Source organism: Protopterus annectens, chromosome 1.part1 (assembly GCF_019279795.1).
Source record: "Protopterus annectens isolate FY-2018-M chromosome 1.part1, PAN1.0, whole genome shotgun sequence".
NCBI classification, from domain to species: Eukaryota; Metazoa; Chordata; order Ceratodontiformes; family Protopteridae; genus Protopterus; species Protopterus annectens.
The window spans coordinates 571,141,556-571,161,681 of NC_056726.1; the positions used below are offsets into that span (position 1 = coordinate 571,141,556).

The window sequence follows — 20,126 nt, forward strand, 5'->3', positions numbered from 1 at the left end:
CAGGCAGATTAGTAAGTGCAGGTCTTTCTCAGTACCAGTTATAAAACAAGTACAGAAAATGCGTTGTGCGCCCTTCACTTGCGCACTTATTAATATACTCCTTCGAAAACTAATACTATAATTAAGTCTTTTGGTTGCTTAGCTTTTTCCTGGATAATTAGAGCACTCAATAACTTAGAGGTGGTAGAAAATCTCTGTATTGTCAAAAGTATACATTTTAATACAAAATCAGGGACATCCCAAAAATAAGGGACAGCAGAAAGACGTGTAGTAGCCTTAGAGTCGGATATGTACTTTTTCCTCAATACTGCAATAACAGTTTCCTCATCCTGCTTCGCAACCTGGTGGCCTGTGTTTCTAGGATAAAAGCGGACCAGAATTCCTTACGCGCGGCTTGTGTTATTGATACAGACTGCCCCTCGTGTTACACAGATGTCATCCTCCTGGTGGCCAATGCCACGCCCCCAAGAAGATCTTCCTCGCAAGCTGCTGCAGAAGCAATCTAAAGGAAACCTCGGACCTTTTTTAAATAAATAAATAAACAAACACAAAATGGCAAGTGATGGCCCCGCCCCCAAGTTACCGCCTCATTTGTGGGACATATCACGCTTGCAAACGGCGGGCCGAAGGAACGCACGGAATATAAAAATAATAATGCCACAAGCCTGACAAGTAGTCCGTTAGAGAAACAGCTAACGAGGTTGTAAGTGCATACGGAAAGCACTGGTAGCGTTCCCTGCACAGAACGGGGAACGAGGCCGGAAGAAGAAAGCAGGCACTAACTGCGCTCCAGAGAATAAAATGTCAAGAGGGAGACTAGAAGTCGCAGTTAAAACCTCCACAGTGCTTACAGACTAAGGTGTAGTAAATCCAGTCTTCAGTAAGGAGCTCACGAGAGGCTGGCCGCGAGGTGCGCACCTTAGCTGCGGTGCGCGCATCCCTTCTGTTTATGCAGACGTTGCAGCCTGCCCTTTGCAGTTTTGTCTTACAACTGCTGGTGGAAAAGGGAACGTTTCCAAAAACTCTTGTCATTCGCCCCTTGGTACTGGAATAAGGCAGACGCAGGCCCATGTTAAAGACTTTGCTTCTGGACACTAACAGACTAGTTAAAAGCTGATGCACCGAATTCTTCATTTTCAAGTGGAGAGATGTACATTTGCTTGGAACAAAATTATCTAAGCCCTTTCCTTTTTCTTTTATTTCAGTGCTGACTGATCAGAAGCAGGAAAGGCAGTGCGCTGTCATTACGGCCCATGTGAACTGGCAGCATCTCAAGAAAGATATAAACAGTCCAATGACAGCGCCTGCATGAGCCTTGTATACTGCATTCAGTTTCTGGGACGTATGCAAGTGAAGGGCTGCTTGCATTTAGATAATTAGCAGGATCCACAGCTTTATTCATCCTGATTGTGTCTGTTATTTTTGGACCTGAAAATTCTGTGGGGTGAATGGTAGCCTGAGTATTGGAAATAAATAGCTTTGTTTAACTATGCATACTGTGCCCCCTGTTTCGCTGTCTGAAAAATGGAATGAACAGCTTCTTAACTTTGGAAACAATGGACACCCTTAAACTATCTGATTTAGAGGATTTTTTTTTGCACAGTAAAACCTTCTGTATCGATATTGATTTTTTTCACGTGATGTCAGGAGGATCTCGTTTGGGAGACCTCTGAATGTATTTTTTTGCATACCAAAACGAGTTCACTTTGTTTTCTGGCCAGTCATTAAATTGGTATTGGCTGCCCATTCACATAATTTGGAATAGAAAGCCTCTTGCGTTATTGTACTGGTGGACTACACTATCTGTTCCCAAATTAAATGGGCTGAACTTTCTGGGAGCACTTTGCTTCTGGGATTGCACGTTTTGACGCTTTATGCATTCCATAGTACATAGCTTGATTGAGTTTTGAAGTCCACTTTTAAGGACTAAGGACTTTTGTGAAGCCATTTACCAAGTCATTAGCTAATTGGACATGTTTTTTTTTTTTTTTTTTGAAAAGGAAACCTAACTGCATTCTCTACTAAGGACTAAAACAGGCTAGCACGCTTTTATTATGGACTTCTGTTGGCTGTAAATTGTAATATTCACTGTGCGTCACCTTGTAGTTTAGCTACAGTTGTGGTAAGCTAATTATCTGGGCTTTGTAAATAAACTTGGTCTGGTCCAAGTTAAATGCGTTGGCCACTTGGTTCAAAGACTAGAGGCAGTCCAGTTGCTTTATTTGGGCCCTGTATCATTGGGATTAACAAAGCGTTTCCTGACAACCGTTTCTCTTGGAGTGGGAACTACCATTGTCGGGGGGCCCGAACAAATCCTACGGAGATGTAAAGCACCAGCCATTAACGGATTATTATACTTGTTGGGAGGTAACAGCCTAGTAAGTACTACTAGCCATCAGTTGCCTCCCACTGTTGAGCGCACCATGGAGCGGGACGCCAGGGCACTTCTGAAACGACCAGACGAGACGGAGTGGGGGGACCCTGCTGTGTACGGTGGTCCTGTAATGTCCGGAAGCTGTGGCCGCGTGAGACCCTCGTCTTACCGCGCGCTGCGGAGTGCAGTGTCCACACTGGCTCGGATCGATGACTTCTATTGTGAGAAGATCGGCGCAGGCTTCTTCTCTGACGTCTTTAAGGTGAGATGTATTCCAGGGGTACTACTTTTAAAAAGAGACATGTTCAGGTCCTCCAGTTTTATATTGTTTGGAGGCTGTGGCATGGTGTTCGATGTGATTTTGGAAGCTTGCATTCGAGTTTGTCACTTTTTTTTTCTCCCCACACACACACTGCTGATTAAAAAGTACACGTTATTAGGTGACTTGCTTTATGTACGAAGAAAGTGAAGGGAAAAAAGCATATTTTACACCTGTGTGTAGCTGGTAGCACCTTAAGATGTAAAGATCGATGGATTTTGGTACATTTTAAACCTTCCTATATTGGGTAACATATAGTTGAGATTCATAATGCTTGCTTATTGATATAGCTTTGACGCATATTAAGATGTCCAGCTTGTGTTGGTAAAAAGAGTGAGGAGTTTCACTGTAGTTTGTTGTCTCTGATCCAAGGTATTCCGGCCTGATAGATAATACTATACTACAGGGGCTCAGGTGCCCTAGGTCAAGTGAAAACTGCAATGTAGTGTGCTGTTGAGTAAAAAGTCTTTAGTATTTTTCACGGGTGGTTAAAGTACTGTGGTGTGAGAGACCTCTCTTTACTGAATGAGGGTGAACACAGCAAACTGAGATGCTACACGAACATGGAGTTAAAACGTTTCAGTGCTGTTAACTCTTTTGACTGTAATTCATGTTAATCCATGTTGTTGAATTTAATTAAATGGAATGGATTGAACTAGGATAAATAACCATTTAACAGTTCTGGTTTATAGGCAGGTTTAAAAAATTGTAATGGTCACAAAGTCAGTCAGATGGTGGGGTTATCGTCTGTGTAAGCAGGGTGGTTTTGTCCTATGGGGGGGAAGACACACAAGTACTGAGACTTTGGGACATTTATTACATTCCAACTTTTCTGTGACTGTCAAATAAAGCAAGTGTTTTGTGTTTGAAATTCCTTACCATAATACAAAAACATATACAAAAGTCATTCTGTATTCTACAAAAGTTGATTCTTGTTTTGGCAAAATAAATAAATGAAGTCCACTCCTTTTGCACTTGTTGCAGGTATGGCTTGTCTTGTGAAATTTCAAAAGGCGATAACACTATGAGGCTAGACTGCCCTTAAACTTGTATTTTTACAATTATTAATTCTGTCCAGATTTGCACTGTTTGAAAAATGTTTTTTGTACTTGGTTATAGTACATTTGAAGGAGCTATACCAAAAGCAGTTATTTACTTGTCACTTATTAACTGAATAAATGAACTGGTTTGAGTTAATTTCTGGGTTATTGTTGTGAAAGATGACACAAATTTGTGTAATGGTAAATAACATTGCAGAATGAAGTGCTTTTTCCATATTTCTATTTTTCTCTGTTTTTAACCAAGGAGGAGATCTCGCCATCAAGTGATAACAGGCAAACATGAAGCAAATAATCCTGTGGTATGGTTTGTAGAAATGAAAACTGCCAGTGGTGGTCCTTAATCTGCATGTAGATCATCAGACAAGAATCTTTTAAGATTCGGAGTTGCAGTTTGTTTTTTTCCCCCGACTCCAGACATACATTACAATGATAAACGTTTTTGAAAGTCAAATTGTACAGCTAAATCTGAACGATCAGAAAAGTGTATCATAATACACTACAGTCATATAGCAGATATGAGTAGTAGAATATCCATGGGGAAAGATTACTTAATTGTGGTACTTTTCTTTCAGTACCTTATTGTGGTTTAGCAAAATGGCTTTCTGCTCTTTGTATTGTTCATCCCATAAAGTGTGTTGCAGGTTTTTGGTAGTCACAGTAATTTTTATTGAAACATCTAGGATTTGCTTAGTTCTTATTGCTACATGTCTCGTGTGTGTCTCTGATGTATTGCAGCAGTCCTATATTTGAGTCCCACTGAAGGATCACCAGAGAAAAATGATCACTTCAAGCTATTAAAATATATAACAGGACTATAAATGCTACTCAAATTTGTGTGCTGCATGTCCCCGTTACCCAGTGGTATAATGTCACAGCTGTCCCCCCGTCCTGAAGTTCTGCAGCCTGTTTTGTCATTGTGTTCCTTTTTAGAGAGGAGCCTTTCTCTCTCTCTCTCTCTCTCTCTCTTTATTTATTTATTTATTTTCATCAGAAAGCATAAAGTAAAGACTAGCGCCAGCAAAGAGTCTGTCTTCCATTTCGTAGCCATTTGCAAATTCTGTAGTCCTACTTTATCCAGCCTTTGGGCTAGTTTATAACTGAGGGTTACAGCGGTGAGATTTAATATAAACAAGCATATTCATGTCGTCTTGGGTTTAACTTTCTTCATGTCCACTTGCAGATACATTTGGTAAATAAACTATTCAGAGTATGTCTGTAGTTTTGTAATGAACCACTCTTTTCTTAAGGGATGTGTAGCTTGCCTTATTTGCTCAAGGGAGTGTGTTTTGCTTTTTGTATTGTCCATCTGCCCTCTTCCCAAGCCTTCAAGAGCAATATTGAAGGCTGATTCCCAACAATCTTTATTTAGCTGTCACCTTCCATCTTTTTGCCAGACCACCACAGAAGGGGTTATCCTAATAACTTTATCTCACAAGCCATTTTCATCAAGTTTTGCAGTTGCATATTCTTACTTAGCCATAGCATTCTCATCTCAAAGCCAAACTGTGCTTCTTTTGGGGACCTCAGACTTGTGTCTGTAACCTAGTTTATGAATGGACACTTTTTTTTTTCCTTCCCTCCTTCTGAGGTCCTCTGCCGCCTGTACAAAAGGTAGCATAGCACAGTATAACTTATGATTGATGCAACAGGCTCCTGTGTGCTTTTCCATAGCTCTCCTTTCTGCATTAACTTTGACGTTTGCATATCTGCTGGTTGTTGCTGATTTTCTCTCCACTTTAAACTTTTTTGTGTAGCACTTGGTCTCAACTGTGTTTGCATAAGATAAGGACTGAGAGATCTATTTCAAATAGGTACAGTGTTGACCATCCATCCCCATCTGAAGAGTACTCACTAAATCTCTTCCCTAAATTGTCGTAATTCCACAGCCATACTGCAGAAGTCCCAGTGTAATGGAATTACACATATTTCTGTGTCCCATTCCTTGTCTGACAAAAACTGCAGTAGGCATTTGTGGTTGCTACACCTTGTGATTGGTAAGGCTCCTTTGCATCTGTATTTATGTGGATCTGGCAGGTTAAAAAAAGTAAAAAAAAACACCTTTATTAAATTATCACTTGTGACATAAGCACATTTACGTTTCTATAAAAGTAATCAAGCTGTAGTAGAAAATTAAAGTAAACATGATTCATTGCTATTTATCAAGTAACCTAAACAACACTACATAAATTATTTAGTTTTTGCCCCTTGTCTTTATTAAACCATTATATAAATGAAAACAAACCACACCGATACAGTCCTAGTTGCAAGCATTTTACATCACAGACCATACTGACACGCTCCCAGTTGCAAACATTATACATTACTTATAATTTACCCAATCATTTTCAGTCAAACATTACATAGCTTAACTTCTGCCCTCTTTTTTAAACCTCATTCCTCCCCTGTATGTATTTTTCCACAATTCCCATTTTTCCAGAGTAGTTTGCTCGTACTTTTTTCCAGAGATCTAAATTTCAGTTTTTTTATCGTTGTTACTATATTCAGTACTTTTAATGTAGTTAGTTTTAGATTTTGATTTCAATTTTCCAGTAATTGCTTTTTTGGCAGCCACCATAATTAGAGACAGCAAGTCCATACCATGTCTAGGCAATTCCGATTCGGTATCATACCTCAGAAGAGTCATCTTCCTTGTCGCACCATTCTGCCCATCCAACATCTCCAATAACGCATCCCGTATGGAATTCCTAAAATTCACTAACCCACTGCACTCTCGGAAAATATGTTTCCAATTACGTCTTTCTTCTGCATCACACCTCCAACATTTGCTATCTGCCTGAATTCGCTGGAGTCTGCGTGGGGTATAAAAATATCTGTGCAATAATTTCCAAGCAAAAATCCTAAATCTTCTAAATGTTGCATATTTGGGAAACCTGCATATATCTTCCCAATATTTCATTGTAAATTTCCTATCCAATCTCTCTTCCCAAACCACTTCTGATTGATTCTTACAGTTATTAAATATTTTATATGTTCTATTAATTATTCCTTTTTTAATGGCAGCTTTTGTTCTGGATTCTACTAAAAACTCTACCAGTGCTGGTCTTTCATTTAGGACACCCCTAATTTTTTTCTCTTTGCCTGTACTCTGGTATCAGTCCTTGATGGGAAAGGCAATCTCTAACCTGCAGTCGATTTTGTCATCTTCCCGTTCTATTACCTTTCCCTCTCTAGTTATTTGTTTCCAGTAATTGGCACCGTTGACAGTTTTCTCCAATAAATTCCAACCCCCTCTTGCCTATTGTCTGTATCCCTAATTGCAGTCATCCCTAATGGCAGAATCTCCTTTCTCCATTCCCATGTTGGCTTAGTTCTTAAAATACTTTCTGCTACTTTATGAGCATAATATTTTCTATGATTATTCTTATTCTCCTTAAAGGCCTCCCTCCAAAATCACAGTCTCTCCTTGTTTCTTGAGCCCCCCCCCCTGTTTCAACATCATCCCTTTTTACTTTGAATGATAGTTTTCTGCTTGTGTTATGTATAGGAGCCTTGACTGTGTAGTTCTGAAATACCCCTTCAGATTGGGTAATCCCACACAATTTCTCTGGTTGATAAATATGCCTGCACTGTCTACACTTCAGCTCTTTATTAATCGTTATCCACAATTTCTCTGGTTGATGAACATGCCTGCACTGTGTATAAAACTAAAGGGACTAAAACATTTGACTGCTTGTATCTTACTATCCATATCCTTATAACAAAGCTTCCATTTTCTCATAGACATGTATATTTTTTCCTTATTTTTAATTGTCACAACAGCTCAGACTGCTGATTTTGTAAAGACCCCACAGAAGGTTTGTGCAGTTGGGATGACCTCTTAAGTGATGTTGCAGACGGTCAGCAGTACTACCTAAATGTCTGTGAGGATGTTTGGAGGGTAAGCTTCTGGGAATTTGGTGGGTGTGGTCATTCTCTGGCCCAGTTGTCCAATATCCCTTTGACCTAGAAACTCCTTGTTGCCCTCTGATATTGGCCCAACACCGTTGTTTGGGTGCTTGCTGTCCTGCTGTTCACTCTTTCCTTCAGTAGGAGTCTGTAAAATCTCAGTTATTTGTACCTTGCGTATAGGCAGGGTGTAGTACGTGTACGTTTTGTTTTGTATCCATTAAGGGATATTGATATCTTTCATTATTGCTACTAGTGCCATTTTGGTTAAAGCCTGTGTTTCATGTCTGTAGCTTGAGGTAAAGGACTTTGTGGTCTGATCTGCATGGGGTGTTAAAAGTGCCTGAGGCAATTCATGAAAACAGAGAATCTGTTATGTCATCTTTCACACTTGGAATATGCTTGGCTGCAAATAACGTTCAGATGAACACTTAGTGTCTCACAAATATTTCCATTCACTCTTTATGTTATCTAAGCAAAACTACACAACTCCAAAATTTCAAATCTTGTCCCTAGTTTGCTAGTAATGCTGCTTTGTGCTGTTGAGCATGGCTGCTACATTACAAACCATTGACTCGTGACTTTAATCTTGAGCCTGTCTCACTTAGATGGTCATGCAGCCAAACATGAGTTGGAGGTTGAAATCTCTTCTGCTGTATCATTTTTTCATTGTCCTGAAACAAAAAAAGTAAAATCCCAAACATTTAAATCTTTGGCTGTGCTCCCCTTATAATGTGTAAAGCATGCTCGTTAATAGTGCAGCTGAATATCCTAAATCTAAGTTGCAACTGTTCCTTTAATATATTTTGCAGTGTCTCTGTTATCCCAAGGCAGTCTGAAAAGTTGCCGTTAAATTAGCAGTACTCTGGGGGAAAACAAGTATTTACTATTCCTCAAGCATCCAGTGTTTTGTAGCACCACATTCTCTGACAGATTCCTATGAAAACAACCTAGGTAATGTAAGCATACTTGTTCATCTTTGGCACCATACCCCCCGTGCTTAATGTAGTTTGGGTCACTAGAAGGACTGAGTCTATCCTGACATTTTATGGGTACAGAACAGGGAAACTGTTGCAGAATGGGTAGCCATCCATTGCAAATTGTGTATGCATGTGCACCCCCACACAGTTGCTCGTTCACTCTCACATGCTTGCTTGCTCGTTCACCTACTCAGTCACCCAACAACAGTATGTTACCCACCTATGGACAGTTTAAAGGCTCACCACTTCACCTATAGGATGCTTTGGAGATGTGGGAGAAAATTTTGAGAACTCAGCAGAAGATATGCAGATCCAGGGAGGTTGTACTGATTCAATTACAGAATATTTTCCAGATGAGAAACAAACTTAGAGAGTTAGATATTGTGAGGTTGCAATACTAATGGCTCCATTGCTGTAATACCTAATAAGTGAACCTTACACTAGGAAAATTGTGCAGTTTACAAGTCCCATTTATGTAAACATAGTACTGGGGAATCCTGTAGGGCGGCCACGGTAGTGCAGCGGTTAGCGTTGCCGCCTCACAGCAAGAGGTTCTCCGGTTCGATCCTCGGTGGGGGTGCCTTCTGTGCGGAGTCTGCATGTCCTCCCTGTGGTCGCGTGGGTTTCCTCTGTGTGCTCTTGTTTCCTCCCACATCCCAAAGACATGCTGTAGGTGGATTGGACACTCTAAATTGACCCTAGGTGTGAGTGCGTGTGTGTGCCTTCTGTGGAAGGTTGGGCGCCGGGCTGGCAACTCGACACCGTAAAACTCCACTGCCAATCATGTGCGGACAGGTGATCCGCTGTGGCAACCCCTAACCAGGAAAAGCCGAACGAAGAAGTAGTAGTAGTAGTAGTACTGGGGAATCCTGTATCCCTACAGGTAGAATTCATGCATTTATTTGACCTGTTGAACTCTATTGTAGGAACACAGTTTCTGTTTCTTAAATTATGTGCATTTTTTTTTTTACCTGAACCATATGTGTTTGTTTATATTTGTTTACTGGGGTAGTGCACTGTTACAGGCACAGCCTAGGTGAGTAGATCATGTAAGAAACAAACAAAACATATCTACAGATACAAGTATATGCTAAAATACATACATATATATTTATAGATGCAAGAATATGTTACAACATTAAGAGATGCAGTTTACAGTGTCAAAACATGGATGGAAAAATGGAGTTCTGTTTAGCAGTGCTATATGGATAAGATGTAGCCAAAATGACTGAGCTGCTTATGCAACAGGGATAGCAGCATATCATTGTATACTGAGAGAGGTATGAAGGCATTAGAAGAGGCAAGTGTGAACAGTTGCAGGAAAGTATACTATGTGGAGGGGTCAGAGAAGTGGTGGGAGATGTATACAGAGGGAAGAGGAGTAGAAAGCAGAGTAAGTCTGAGATGTGACTAGAAGAGGGGAAGTAGGAAGAGTGAGAGGTAGAAAGTGAGGAGATAAGATGAGGAAGGATGAAATGGGGATAAAGGGGTGTGGGAGAGCTGCAGGGTTCGTGTTCATGTAGCATGACCTGTGTAAGTGCAGCTGCAGTCTGCTTGAGTGAAGAGGTGTTCCTTGAGCTAGTGTCCTGAAGCTTGAGTATTTTGGATGTCTCTGACTGAGAGAGAAATGGCGCTCCATAGTTTAGGTACTAAAGAGTATGCATGGTTAGTGTAATGAAGTTTATTTTTTGGACTTAGGGTGGGTTGGGTTGAGATTGAAAGATACTCTTGAGATTATATGTGGGGGTTATGGCGAAGTTTGAGTGAGAGGGGAAAGTGTTTCAGGGAAAGTGTTTCAGGACAAAGTGCTTTGGTCATTGAAGGTTACTAGGCTATTGGCCCTAGGGCCTGTATAAGCCTAGCCATATTTTAAACTTGTTCCCTTGTTAACCAATTTGTATGGTCTATGTTTGCAGCGCGAGTCAATGATCAGCACCAACTGCCCTTATCCAAAAGAGACATAGGTAACACCCCTAGGATAAATTTACAGTCTCCCATCCAGTTGACTAAGTTTCGCTTAAATACTGTCATTGAGAAGCTCTGTCTTAAGTAAACTGCGAGTTTGTTCCAGAGGAGTTTCAATCTCTGGGAGATATATCTGTCTCTCTCCAGCATGTCCTGTTAATGGCGCAGGGTAGGTTAAGATCCCTAGAGCGAGTGAAACTTGTCCCATTTGACCTGTGGATGTGCAGTGTTTCCATTAGGGCAGGGTCCGAGACTGCTCTGTAGGCCAGGCACAAGTCTGTTCTCAGCAACGTGTACAGTGACAGGGCCTTCAGTCTGTTCATGTAGGTCATGTGTTCAAGGCTTTAGAACAAACGTATATGCAAGGTTGTTGCATTTTTTTCTTTGAGGCTGCAGCTATTATGAGTAGTCCATGTTGCTGTGAAAGTAAAAAGTTAAGGAGCGGTTTAGAACAAACTGTATAAGCAAACTACTGTTCGGTAATTAGAGTGTTCTGCCTTTATAATAACTTCCATTTTTAGGTCCTTAATTAACTTGTATATGTTATTTATGGTTTCTCTGTTACACATCCAGTATTGTCACTGAGAATGCAGTCATATTTGAGAAGTGAAATTGTCTTACACGCAATGTGCTGCTCTCTGGTGTTTGCACTATAACTGTCTGATATTTATATATACATTCTGTGTCACATGTTCTGTACGATCTAGCAGAATGTAGACCCATTTGAGAAGTAGAAGTGTTTGTTGAGTGTAATATGCTGCTCTCTGGTGTTTGCAATAAAGCTGAGATGCCTAAATTAGTAGCTGTCTTCAGCTCAAAGGATATGTGTAGTGGGGAAAGTGGGAAACGGCCTATTGCAGAAATGTGTTTGGTCTTGGTTTCCGGGTTTATCAGCAGCAGTATTGTGTGTCTAGGGCTTTTAAATTGCTCAGTTACACACTTTTATCAAATGACTTCAGTACAGAGACACTTAAAATTGTTTTACATTGTAAAAGGTGCCATCCGAATGATTGTTATTGTTTCCAAAGTTGCTTATTGAGGCGGGAGGCTTTTTGCATTACAGCATTTGTGAGCATATGAATTGTTACTGAATAAGAAAGCATTGAGTGAAAGGCACAATGCATGGCAGGTATTCTGTTTTTGTTTTATTTATTTGAATTTGTTAACCAAGGTAGAACACTGATCAGACAGATTTCGATCTGAAAAGTGTGTGTGTAAATATATATATTTATACTTGCAGACACACACACACACACACACACACACACACACACAGTGGCAATCAATGTATACAATATGGAGACAAGCAGTTGCACAACCATAGGAATATACAAAAGGGTGTGTGCATGAGTGTGTCCATAGTTTGTTTATACATTTTTTTTTATACACATACAGTATATAAAATGCAGTCTGAGAGACACTTGAGTTAACTGCATTTGCAAGGGATACCATGCAAAGTTGCTACGAGGCAGACTGATGGACTGGAGTGAGATTTTGTTACATGATGTACCCAGAATGGTGGCATTCACATGAAATACTGTGAAGTTAATGTTTTAGTTCTGCATAGAATGTTCGTGGAGAAGAGATGTCTTTGAGATCGACGGGGATAGACTCCCACCCTTTAGAGCGTAGTAACAAGAAGCCGTGATCTGTGCATTGTAATTTTATTAATGAGTCTGTAAGGTAGGAGCTGGGTTGCTTTCATTTTAGAGGTTGTAGGGATAAGGTTCTCTATTAGTGTGGCTACCAGGGAGGAAGTTGTGCGGCTTTGTAGGAGTCCAAAACTCTGAGATCATACAAGCAGATCAGCTCTTTGTTTGAGTGAGAGCCAGTTTGCTTTTTGTAGTGTTCTGCAGTTGTTGTTGTTTGTGGTTTGGGGAGTCTGCAGATTCTGTTGGTGATTGTCTGGATTATTTTAGAGTTTCTTTCTGAGGTGCTTGCAAAATGTAGCGGGGGGTCCATATTCTAATTTGGATGGTAAAATGGTTTTGCTAGCTCTTCTGGAGTCTTTGGAAATAAAGGGGGATATTTTATTGGATCAGAATAGTAGTGGGTTAATTTTTCACAGTATTTTCTGTGTATCGGTTGGAGTTAAGGGATGGGGCAGGCCAAATTCTTAGCTATTTAAATGAAGAGCAGTTTTCTATTGCAGTATTATTGTAATCAAATATTAGTAATGGTGATGAGGGGTTGTTTTAGCTTTGGCTTTGTTCCAAAGAGCATTATTTTTGTTTTGGAAGAGTTGAATTTTGTTTTTAGTTGATCCCAAGTGTTAAGATGGACAACTCAGACCAGACTATGGTTCTTTTTGAAGGATTGTTAAGGATATGTTAGATCGGAATAGGGGCCATATCATTGGCGTAGAGATGTAGAGGAAGGCAGGGTAGGTCCAAGGGTAGTTTATGTAGATGGAGAAGAGTAGGGATGCAAGGATGGGGTTTTGGGGTGCCTCGTGTTTGTCTAGAGGTAAGTGGCACTTATACTATCGTGGTTCCACAATGTATCTCAACAAATGCTTATGCCAGCAGGGCGATATTTTGATCTACAACATGAAAAGCTTTGGTTAGCACCAGTAAATTCCCCTTTGTCTTTTACGGACAGAATTTGGTTTGAAATGGTCCATATGGCTGTTACTGTGCTGCAGTCTGACTGGAATCCATGCTTTCTAGATAAAGGAGGATGCAATTTGGTGATTGGTTTAATTTGGGTGTAGATTAATTTCTTTGGCCACAAGTGTTGCCTTATAATGTGTTTATTGTCCTTGTAAACACAGACTTTCAACCCAGTGTTTTCAGTGGTATGGGGTATATAATACAGTTTTGTAAACGTAAGTCATTCCAGAATATTAGTAAAATAATATAGACTGTGGTGCTAATTTTATAAAATGCTCACTGTCACATGATGTTTGTGTTTGCATAAAGCATAGTGTGAATAGAATTTTCCAAAAATGCAGTAACAGGCAATTGTTTCTATGTGAAGAAAAGTATGGTGTAGATTTACATAGTTGGTAGTGGGGAAAAAAATTGTATGCCTTTTCTCTTTCTTTTGCCTGTTATGACTTGAGAAGAAATATTTTCTTTATGTGCAGCTTGTCATTTTCTTGTTAATGTGTGCATAAATCTACAAAACTCATGTATGAAGAAGTGTACATGGTTTTGTTTGTAGACAGTATGATTATTTAGGTAGTACTTTTTTTTGAGTAAGTTTTTAGATCGTTAAGCCATGTTAAATGAAACAGTTATATGAGCCCAAACATAGACAACGAGATTTGCTGTGTGGGTAGGAACATGATTCTATACGATAGAGCAGAATTAAAGTACTGTTAAGATAATATGTGGGTTTTTTCTTTTAGAATATTTAATGATTGGTGTAGTACATAATAATCTAAGAATAGAAAACTCGATCATGCACCGGTGAAGAGCAAAATAAAGCTAGCTTTTATACCTCTAGATAGCTTTGAGAGCATTTTGATCCATGTAACTTGGGCCCTCGTCATTCATTAGATGATGTTACTTGAATCCCCTGTACCACAACCATTTTGAGAGGTGGAGAAAAGTAACAACAGACCAGGAACAGATTATAGCAGGTATGAGTTACGACCTGTAATTTCATCATTTGTCACATTTTAAGTCCAGCCTGTAATGTTTTGGTATACTTGCAGACTGGTACATATGAGGTATATGTACGATGCATGAAAACAAATGTTTTAACTGTTATTTTACAGTGTGAGCAGTGCTAGACGCTTACTTTAGCTGCCACTCATTACATTTTTGTACCTTTAATTTTCTTTCTGCATCCTTTCGTAATGTGGGAGTGTGGGAGCAAAACTAGGAAGCTGGAAAAGAAATGAGAGCCGAATTGAGACTGGTTAATATGTTCTGTTTCTGCATGTTTTGGATTCCCTTAACTTTTTACTGTGGGATGTACTCGTCTTTAAGTTTGCGTGATATGACTTTTTTTAAGTTACTTTATCTCTTCCTGAACAACTGATTAAACTTAGTGGTTGTGTTGTTTATCATGCAGTTATGACTAACGTTTTTAATCACTGTAAATGTGTATTGTGTTGTTTGGTGTTACATTTGCATATGCTGTCATATATATTGAAGTCACTTCTACAGGTGCTCTGGATTTGCTAGTTTAATCCAAATTTTAAAATCATAATTTGTTCCGTCTTTGTTGCTGTTCTTTTGGTTTAACAGTGTGTGTCTGAATGTAAGTTTGGCCTTGTCTTGGATAGTTGGTGGAAAACGTCTGTGGGCTGTCCACCAACATAGTTAACCTACAATTGGACATTAGAATTTTAGACTGGTGTGTTAGCCACTTTAGGCAGTAACACAGATAGTTGTGAGGGAAAGGCACTGGACTTGCGGACTGGTTAAGAGAGCTTTTCGTCAACTATTTGATTTTTATTGCTTTATCTGGAAAATAAGAGTAATTCTACAGTTTCAGCATATTTTAAAAGTTATACATGGTTTGTGAAATAGCTTGCTGGAGTGGTGTGTGACAAGGGCAAATGAGAAATATTTTCATCTTATCTTAACAAGTTAATAAGACTGGGGGAGTGAGGCAAGATTTTCTACCACATTTCAAACCAATTCTGTGCTGGTATTGTTTGCCAAACATGCATGTACTTTGTGGTTAGCGGGTACTTGCTCTTTTTTTACAGTAAGACTAGAGTGAAAAAGGATACCTGAGGTGGTGAAACTGAATAACTGTGATTGTCATGCTGGTTCAGCCAGAACTTGTCCCCCCCCCCCCCTTTGTCACCTGAGTGCTTTGCTTCAGGGTTTGTGGGCCAGTGCACAGATGCATACATTTGTTGACTGGGATAGTCAGAGCAAAGCACAGGGCTCAAGGAGAAAAACTACACTGTTATTACAAAGTATATCTGTGTGTCTGTGTGTGCACTCGACTGAGATCATATGTGTATTTATGTAATTTGTATATAATGTGTGATATAGCAAAGTAATGGAATGGTATGAAATTGAAGGCATTACAAGGACTGGCCCAATTATATACTGCCTTTAGTAAGTACAGCATGTTTAACTTAGAAAGTTATAAGCATGCAGAGGTAATAGCTAGTAGATGTGGACTATATTGGATCAAATATTTTGTGTGATTTACAGATACCCAATACTCAGTCACGCTGCTATCCATTTTACCTTAAAGAAAGGCTAATGTTTCTGTAAACCATTCTGATGTCTGACTTAAGAGTGGCTTGTCTGTTAGTTGTAGCACACAGAACAATAGACTGGAATTGCTTTAGATGTGTATATTTTATTTTTGTTGCACTTTCTTACTGTACTACATGTGATGCACTAGTGCGCTTTGCTGTGAATTTTTTCTTGTATAGCCTTTAGACATGGAAATGAAGCACTTGTACTGATGTGGTTCTTGTAGACCCTATTAGGTTACTTTACTGTACTGGTGTCAATGTATATGTGCATCTTCTTTCTGCAAACACTGATGTCTTGGCCTGACCTTGAGGCATTTGTATCCTATACATGAATACAGAACAGTGTTATTAAATGTGTGGTTCAGTACCATTTCCATCATAAAGAAGCTAGGTAGCTGTCTGCAAAAACCTGAGTACTTGTGTGTGTGCGCATATTTGTCAATATGTAAGTGTACATGTGTGGGTGGCTGGATAGATGGGGAGGTTCCACCATTTCAACTGGGCTTTTTGCGGATTCCTTTTTTTTTTTCTCAAAAAATGTCAAATAGTAGAAACTATTGTTTACAAGACTGCTGTCTGGGGGAAAACATGGGAGGGTCAAGTTTTGCTGAGCTGTAATGGAGAATATTGCTGTCTGCCCAGGCATTTCTGATTATTGGGATTATGCACCATTTAAACCAGCCTTCAAAACTCTCCTATAGTATTGACTATAATGTTATAGTTGCAAAAAACAATGGTACCCTAGGATTTTAAGTATTTGCAGACAATGATTAGGTTAAATAGTGAGCTAAGAATGATGTGAGAGCTTGGTAGTTGATGAAGAGATGATGACTGTTATTTTTGTATGGCATTCTGAATATAAAAATAATGATTATGAAGAAAAAAATATGGAAAAATGTATTCACCAACAGCTTATGAACCACTTACTAAAACATAACATTCTAGCTAACTGTCAGCATGGTTTCAGGCCTCATCATAGTACCACCTCAGCTCTCCTGTCCTTCACCAACACCATTAATAATAACCGCAATAATAACAGCCTCTCATCAGCACTCTTGCTCGACCTGTCTAAAGCCTTTGATTGAATACTCTGTCATCCTTCTCTCTTGACACCAAAGCAATTCTCTGGTTTAAGTCCTACCTTAGTAATAGACAGCAAGCAGTCCTTTGGGACAATAAACTATCTTCTCACCTTCCCATTTCCCTAGGAGTCCCTCAAGGATCCATTCTTGGTCCACTCCTATTCTCATTATTCACCAGTGACCTTCAAATAGCCATTCCTCTAACCACCTGTATACAATATGCTGATGATTCTACAATTATATGCTCTGCCAGCTCTATATCTGAACTTCAGTCTTTAACCCAAACAGCTTTCAACACTGTAGAGTCATGGTTCTCTAGTCGGTGCGTTCTTTTGAACACAAAAAAGACCAAGCTACTATTGTTTACGTCAAACAGTAAGTCCCCCCCCCCCTAGATTTCTCCATTCAATCTAGCAATGGTACCCTTATATCCCCAGACTTTTCCACCAAACTATTAGGAATTACAATTGATAATAATCTCACCTATGACATTCACATTAATAATACCATTAAATCTGTTAATAAAAAACTGGGCTCCCTATATAGGATAAAACCTTTCTTGACTCCAACTGCCAGAAAGACTATTGCCCACTCCCACCTAATTTCAACACTACTGTATGCAGCTCCCATATATACTAATCTAAAAAAAAAGTAATCTTACCAAACTATCCAACTCCTGTAATAGTATTGCTAGATTTGCCACTGGAAACCCATATAGAACTCACCATTGTCATAACCTTCATTGACTAGACTGGCTGGAACTAAAAAACCTTCTGATACTTTCCCAACTTACCATCACTCATAACATTTTTCATCAACCTAATAATACACCAGTACTAAACAACCTTATATCACCCTATAGGAATCTTGAGTCCTTACGCTCCTCCAATAAACTACTTACTAGGACCACCAAGTCAAACAACTTAGCTGGTGACTCACTATTTTCAAATACCGTGGGAAAACAATGGAACCTCTTGCCCTCTGACCTGACCACACTTCCATCCCTCTCTCTCTTCAAGCAAGGTCTTAAGGCATATCTTAAAAATCACTGGCTATGCCCTTGCTGTTACCCAGACTGATCCTCTGGACTTCTCACTGTCATCTCTTGGCCTCCCACTGTCCTATTCTTTTTCCTATATTCTCCCCTAAATTAGAAGGTACTTAAGTAATCTCTACTACTTGACAACAATTAGATTCTTGTCTGCTGAGATATCAGTGTACCCTGTTGGTAGTATTCCCTGCCTCTTAATTAATATATCCTCCATTTTTTTCTCTCCCTTCCTTTTTTTTCTAATAATATGTCTAGCATATAATCCTTAGGAAAAGTAACTGTGCATAAACTAGATTTACCAAAGTTTTAAAGGTATTTTTCTAATAGTGTCTTGTGATTGCCCTAGACTTACATGCTGTAAAATGTTCTGTAAATGTATGATGTATCTAGTCTAGTATGTCTTTTTGTCTTCCTAGAATTTATAGCCAATTCCTTTTTGTCTATTTTAAACCTTTTGGTGTGGTGGTGGTATGTTTTACAATTGGAGCTTTTCTCCTCTGGCCTCTGCTGAAAATGGAAATATATCCAGCTGGACTAGCCCGGTTAACAAATGTTAAATAAATAAAAATAAATAATAAATGATCAATTTTGATGAGAAGATTGTATTTAATTTTCTTGCATCCTTATAGCTCTGCATTGACCATCAAGCAAGTAAATGACACCTTTAGATTTCTCACCAGCCTGTAATTTATTTGGACCAAATGCTGAAGTTGTCATCATGCCTCCTGTTCGATCACTCTGACCCATCTGTTCCTCCCATGGGCAGGATCCTACTGTCCTATTTGTTTCTCTTGGGAGGCAAGAGTTATGTGCCAAGAGTGTTGCCATCATCTGCCCCCTCCTCCTAACCATTGTGACGTCTGCAAACATGCCACACTTGATGCATTCATGCTTACATGTTTGAGACATCTTGCTAAGTGACAAACCATGCAACACAGGTCCTCTGGATCCTTCAAAGTTGCAGCCTCTTCTCCCTGATATGGGTGAGCTGACAGTTGCCACTTCTGTCTCACGTCCCTAGTGCCAGTTCCTCCCACTGCCCAGATCACTAACCAAGCCAGGTTCACTGATGTTGGCACTTTCATCCCTGTCTGCTAATGGAGTTCCTGCAGAATCTGTGTACATATTAAACAGTCCATAAGTCAGTGTGTAGTGATATGGATTCCAGAAATGCTCTCCTCCTCTTGGCAGCAATTGGAAAAATACAGTCTGGCTTTTTAGTCTTCTGCGTTTCTTTTTCACAGATATATTTTAACAAGGCGTAAGAGTATAGGTTTAGCACAGAGGCGATCTCTGCTTAACATACAAGGCCATGTTAAACCCAGAGCTGTTGGACTTGCTACACTTAAAGAAATCCCAATCCCTCAGAGACGCATGCTCCAGGGATCTAAACCTTGTCATCACAATGAACAAAGCATGCTGGAGGGATAGGTTCCTGACCCAGAGACTCCCCAGACTCTGGAATAGACTGCCCACTGCCCATACATGTCAAGCAGAGCGCCTCTTTGGCCTTCTTCAAAAGGAGCCTTGAATGATTGGATGGGAGTTAGGAAATTCACCCCGGGGATCACGTCAGTTGCCCTGCAAGACAGGGATCCAGGGAAGTAAATACTGTGGGAAGAAATAGCTAGGGAATTGTTATGGCTAGGCTTGTATAGGCCCTAGGCCCGATAGCGTAGTACCAACCTATGAACCTATAAAGGTATTGTTTTTGGTAGTTTCTCTGCTCTGATAGAAGAGTGGGGGCTTTTGTGAAGCACAATGTAATGTTTTTATATACATGCATAAATATACACGTGTATGTGTGTGTGTTTAATATATGTAGATACAGCTTTATTGCTGTTTCCGGGCCATTAAGTCTGAGGAAGTTGTTTGGCAGTTGGTGCAGAGGATTAAGCTGCTAGCTGTGAATACAGGGTTTGAAACCTTCAACCCACATTTGCCTACTGTGCAACCCTGACCAAGTCATTTTAACCAGATGTTGCTCCCAGGTTGCCCTTGAAAAGGAACTCTGTGCAGTAGGCATACCTGGGTAAGTAATGGCTGCTGTTATTGTTAATAGTGATAATAATAATTTGATGAGAGTGCTTTTATCCTGTTGGGTGCTGCACCTCCTAATTATTTGGAGTGATTTTCTTCCTCCTGTTATACAGCCTGTTGATTTTGTGATTCCACCAGGGTGGCTTGTTTTTTGAGTTAGTTCTGTACTTCT

At 39.7% G+C, this 20,126-nt stretch overlaps 1 protein-coding gene across 1 annotated transcript in view; it reads left to right on the forward strand.

Moving 5' to 3' along the window:
- The first annotated feature begins 464 nt into the window (after positions 1–464).
- Positions 465–20,126, forward strand: part of TESK1 (testis associated actin remodelling kinase 1) — a 1,265,203-nt gene continuing 1,245,541 nt past the window's right edge. The window contains exon 1 of the mRNA XM_044076820.1: positions 465–2,636. Coding sequence (XP_043932755.1) covers positions 2,424–2,636 — 213 coding nt within the window. The 5' untranslated portion in view covers positions 465–2,423. The remainder of the gene's footprint in view (positions 2,637–20,126) is intronic.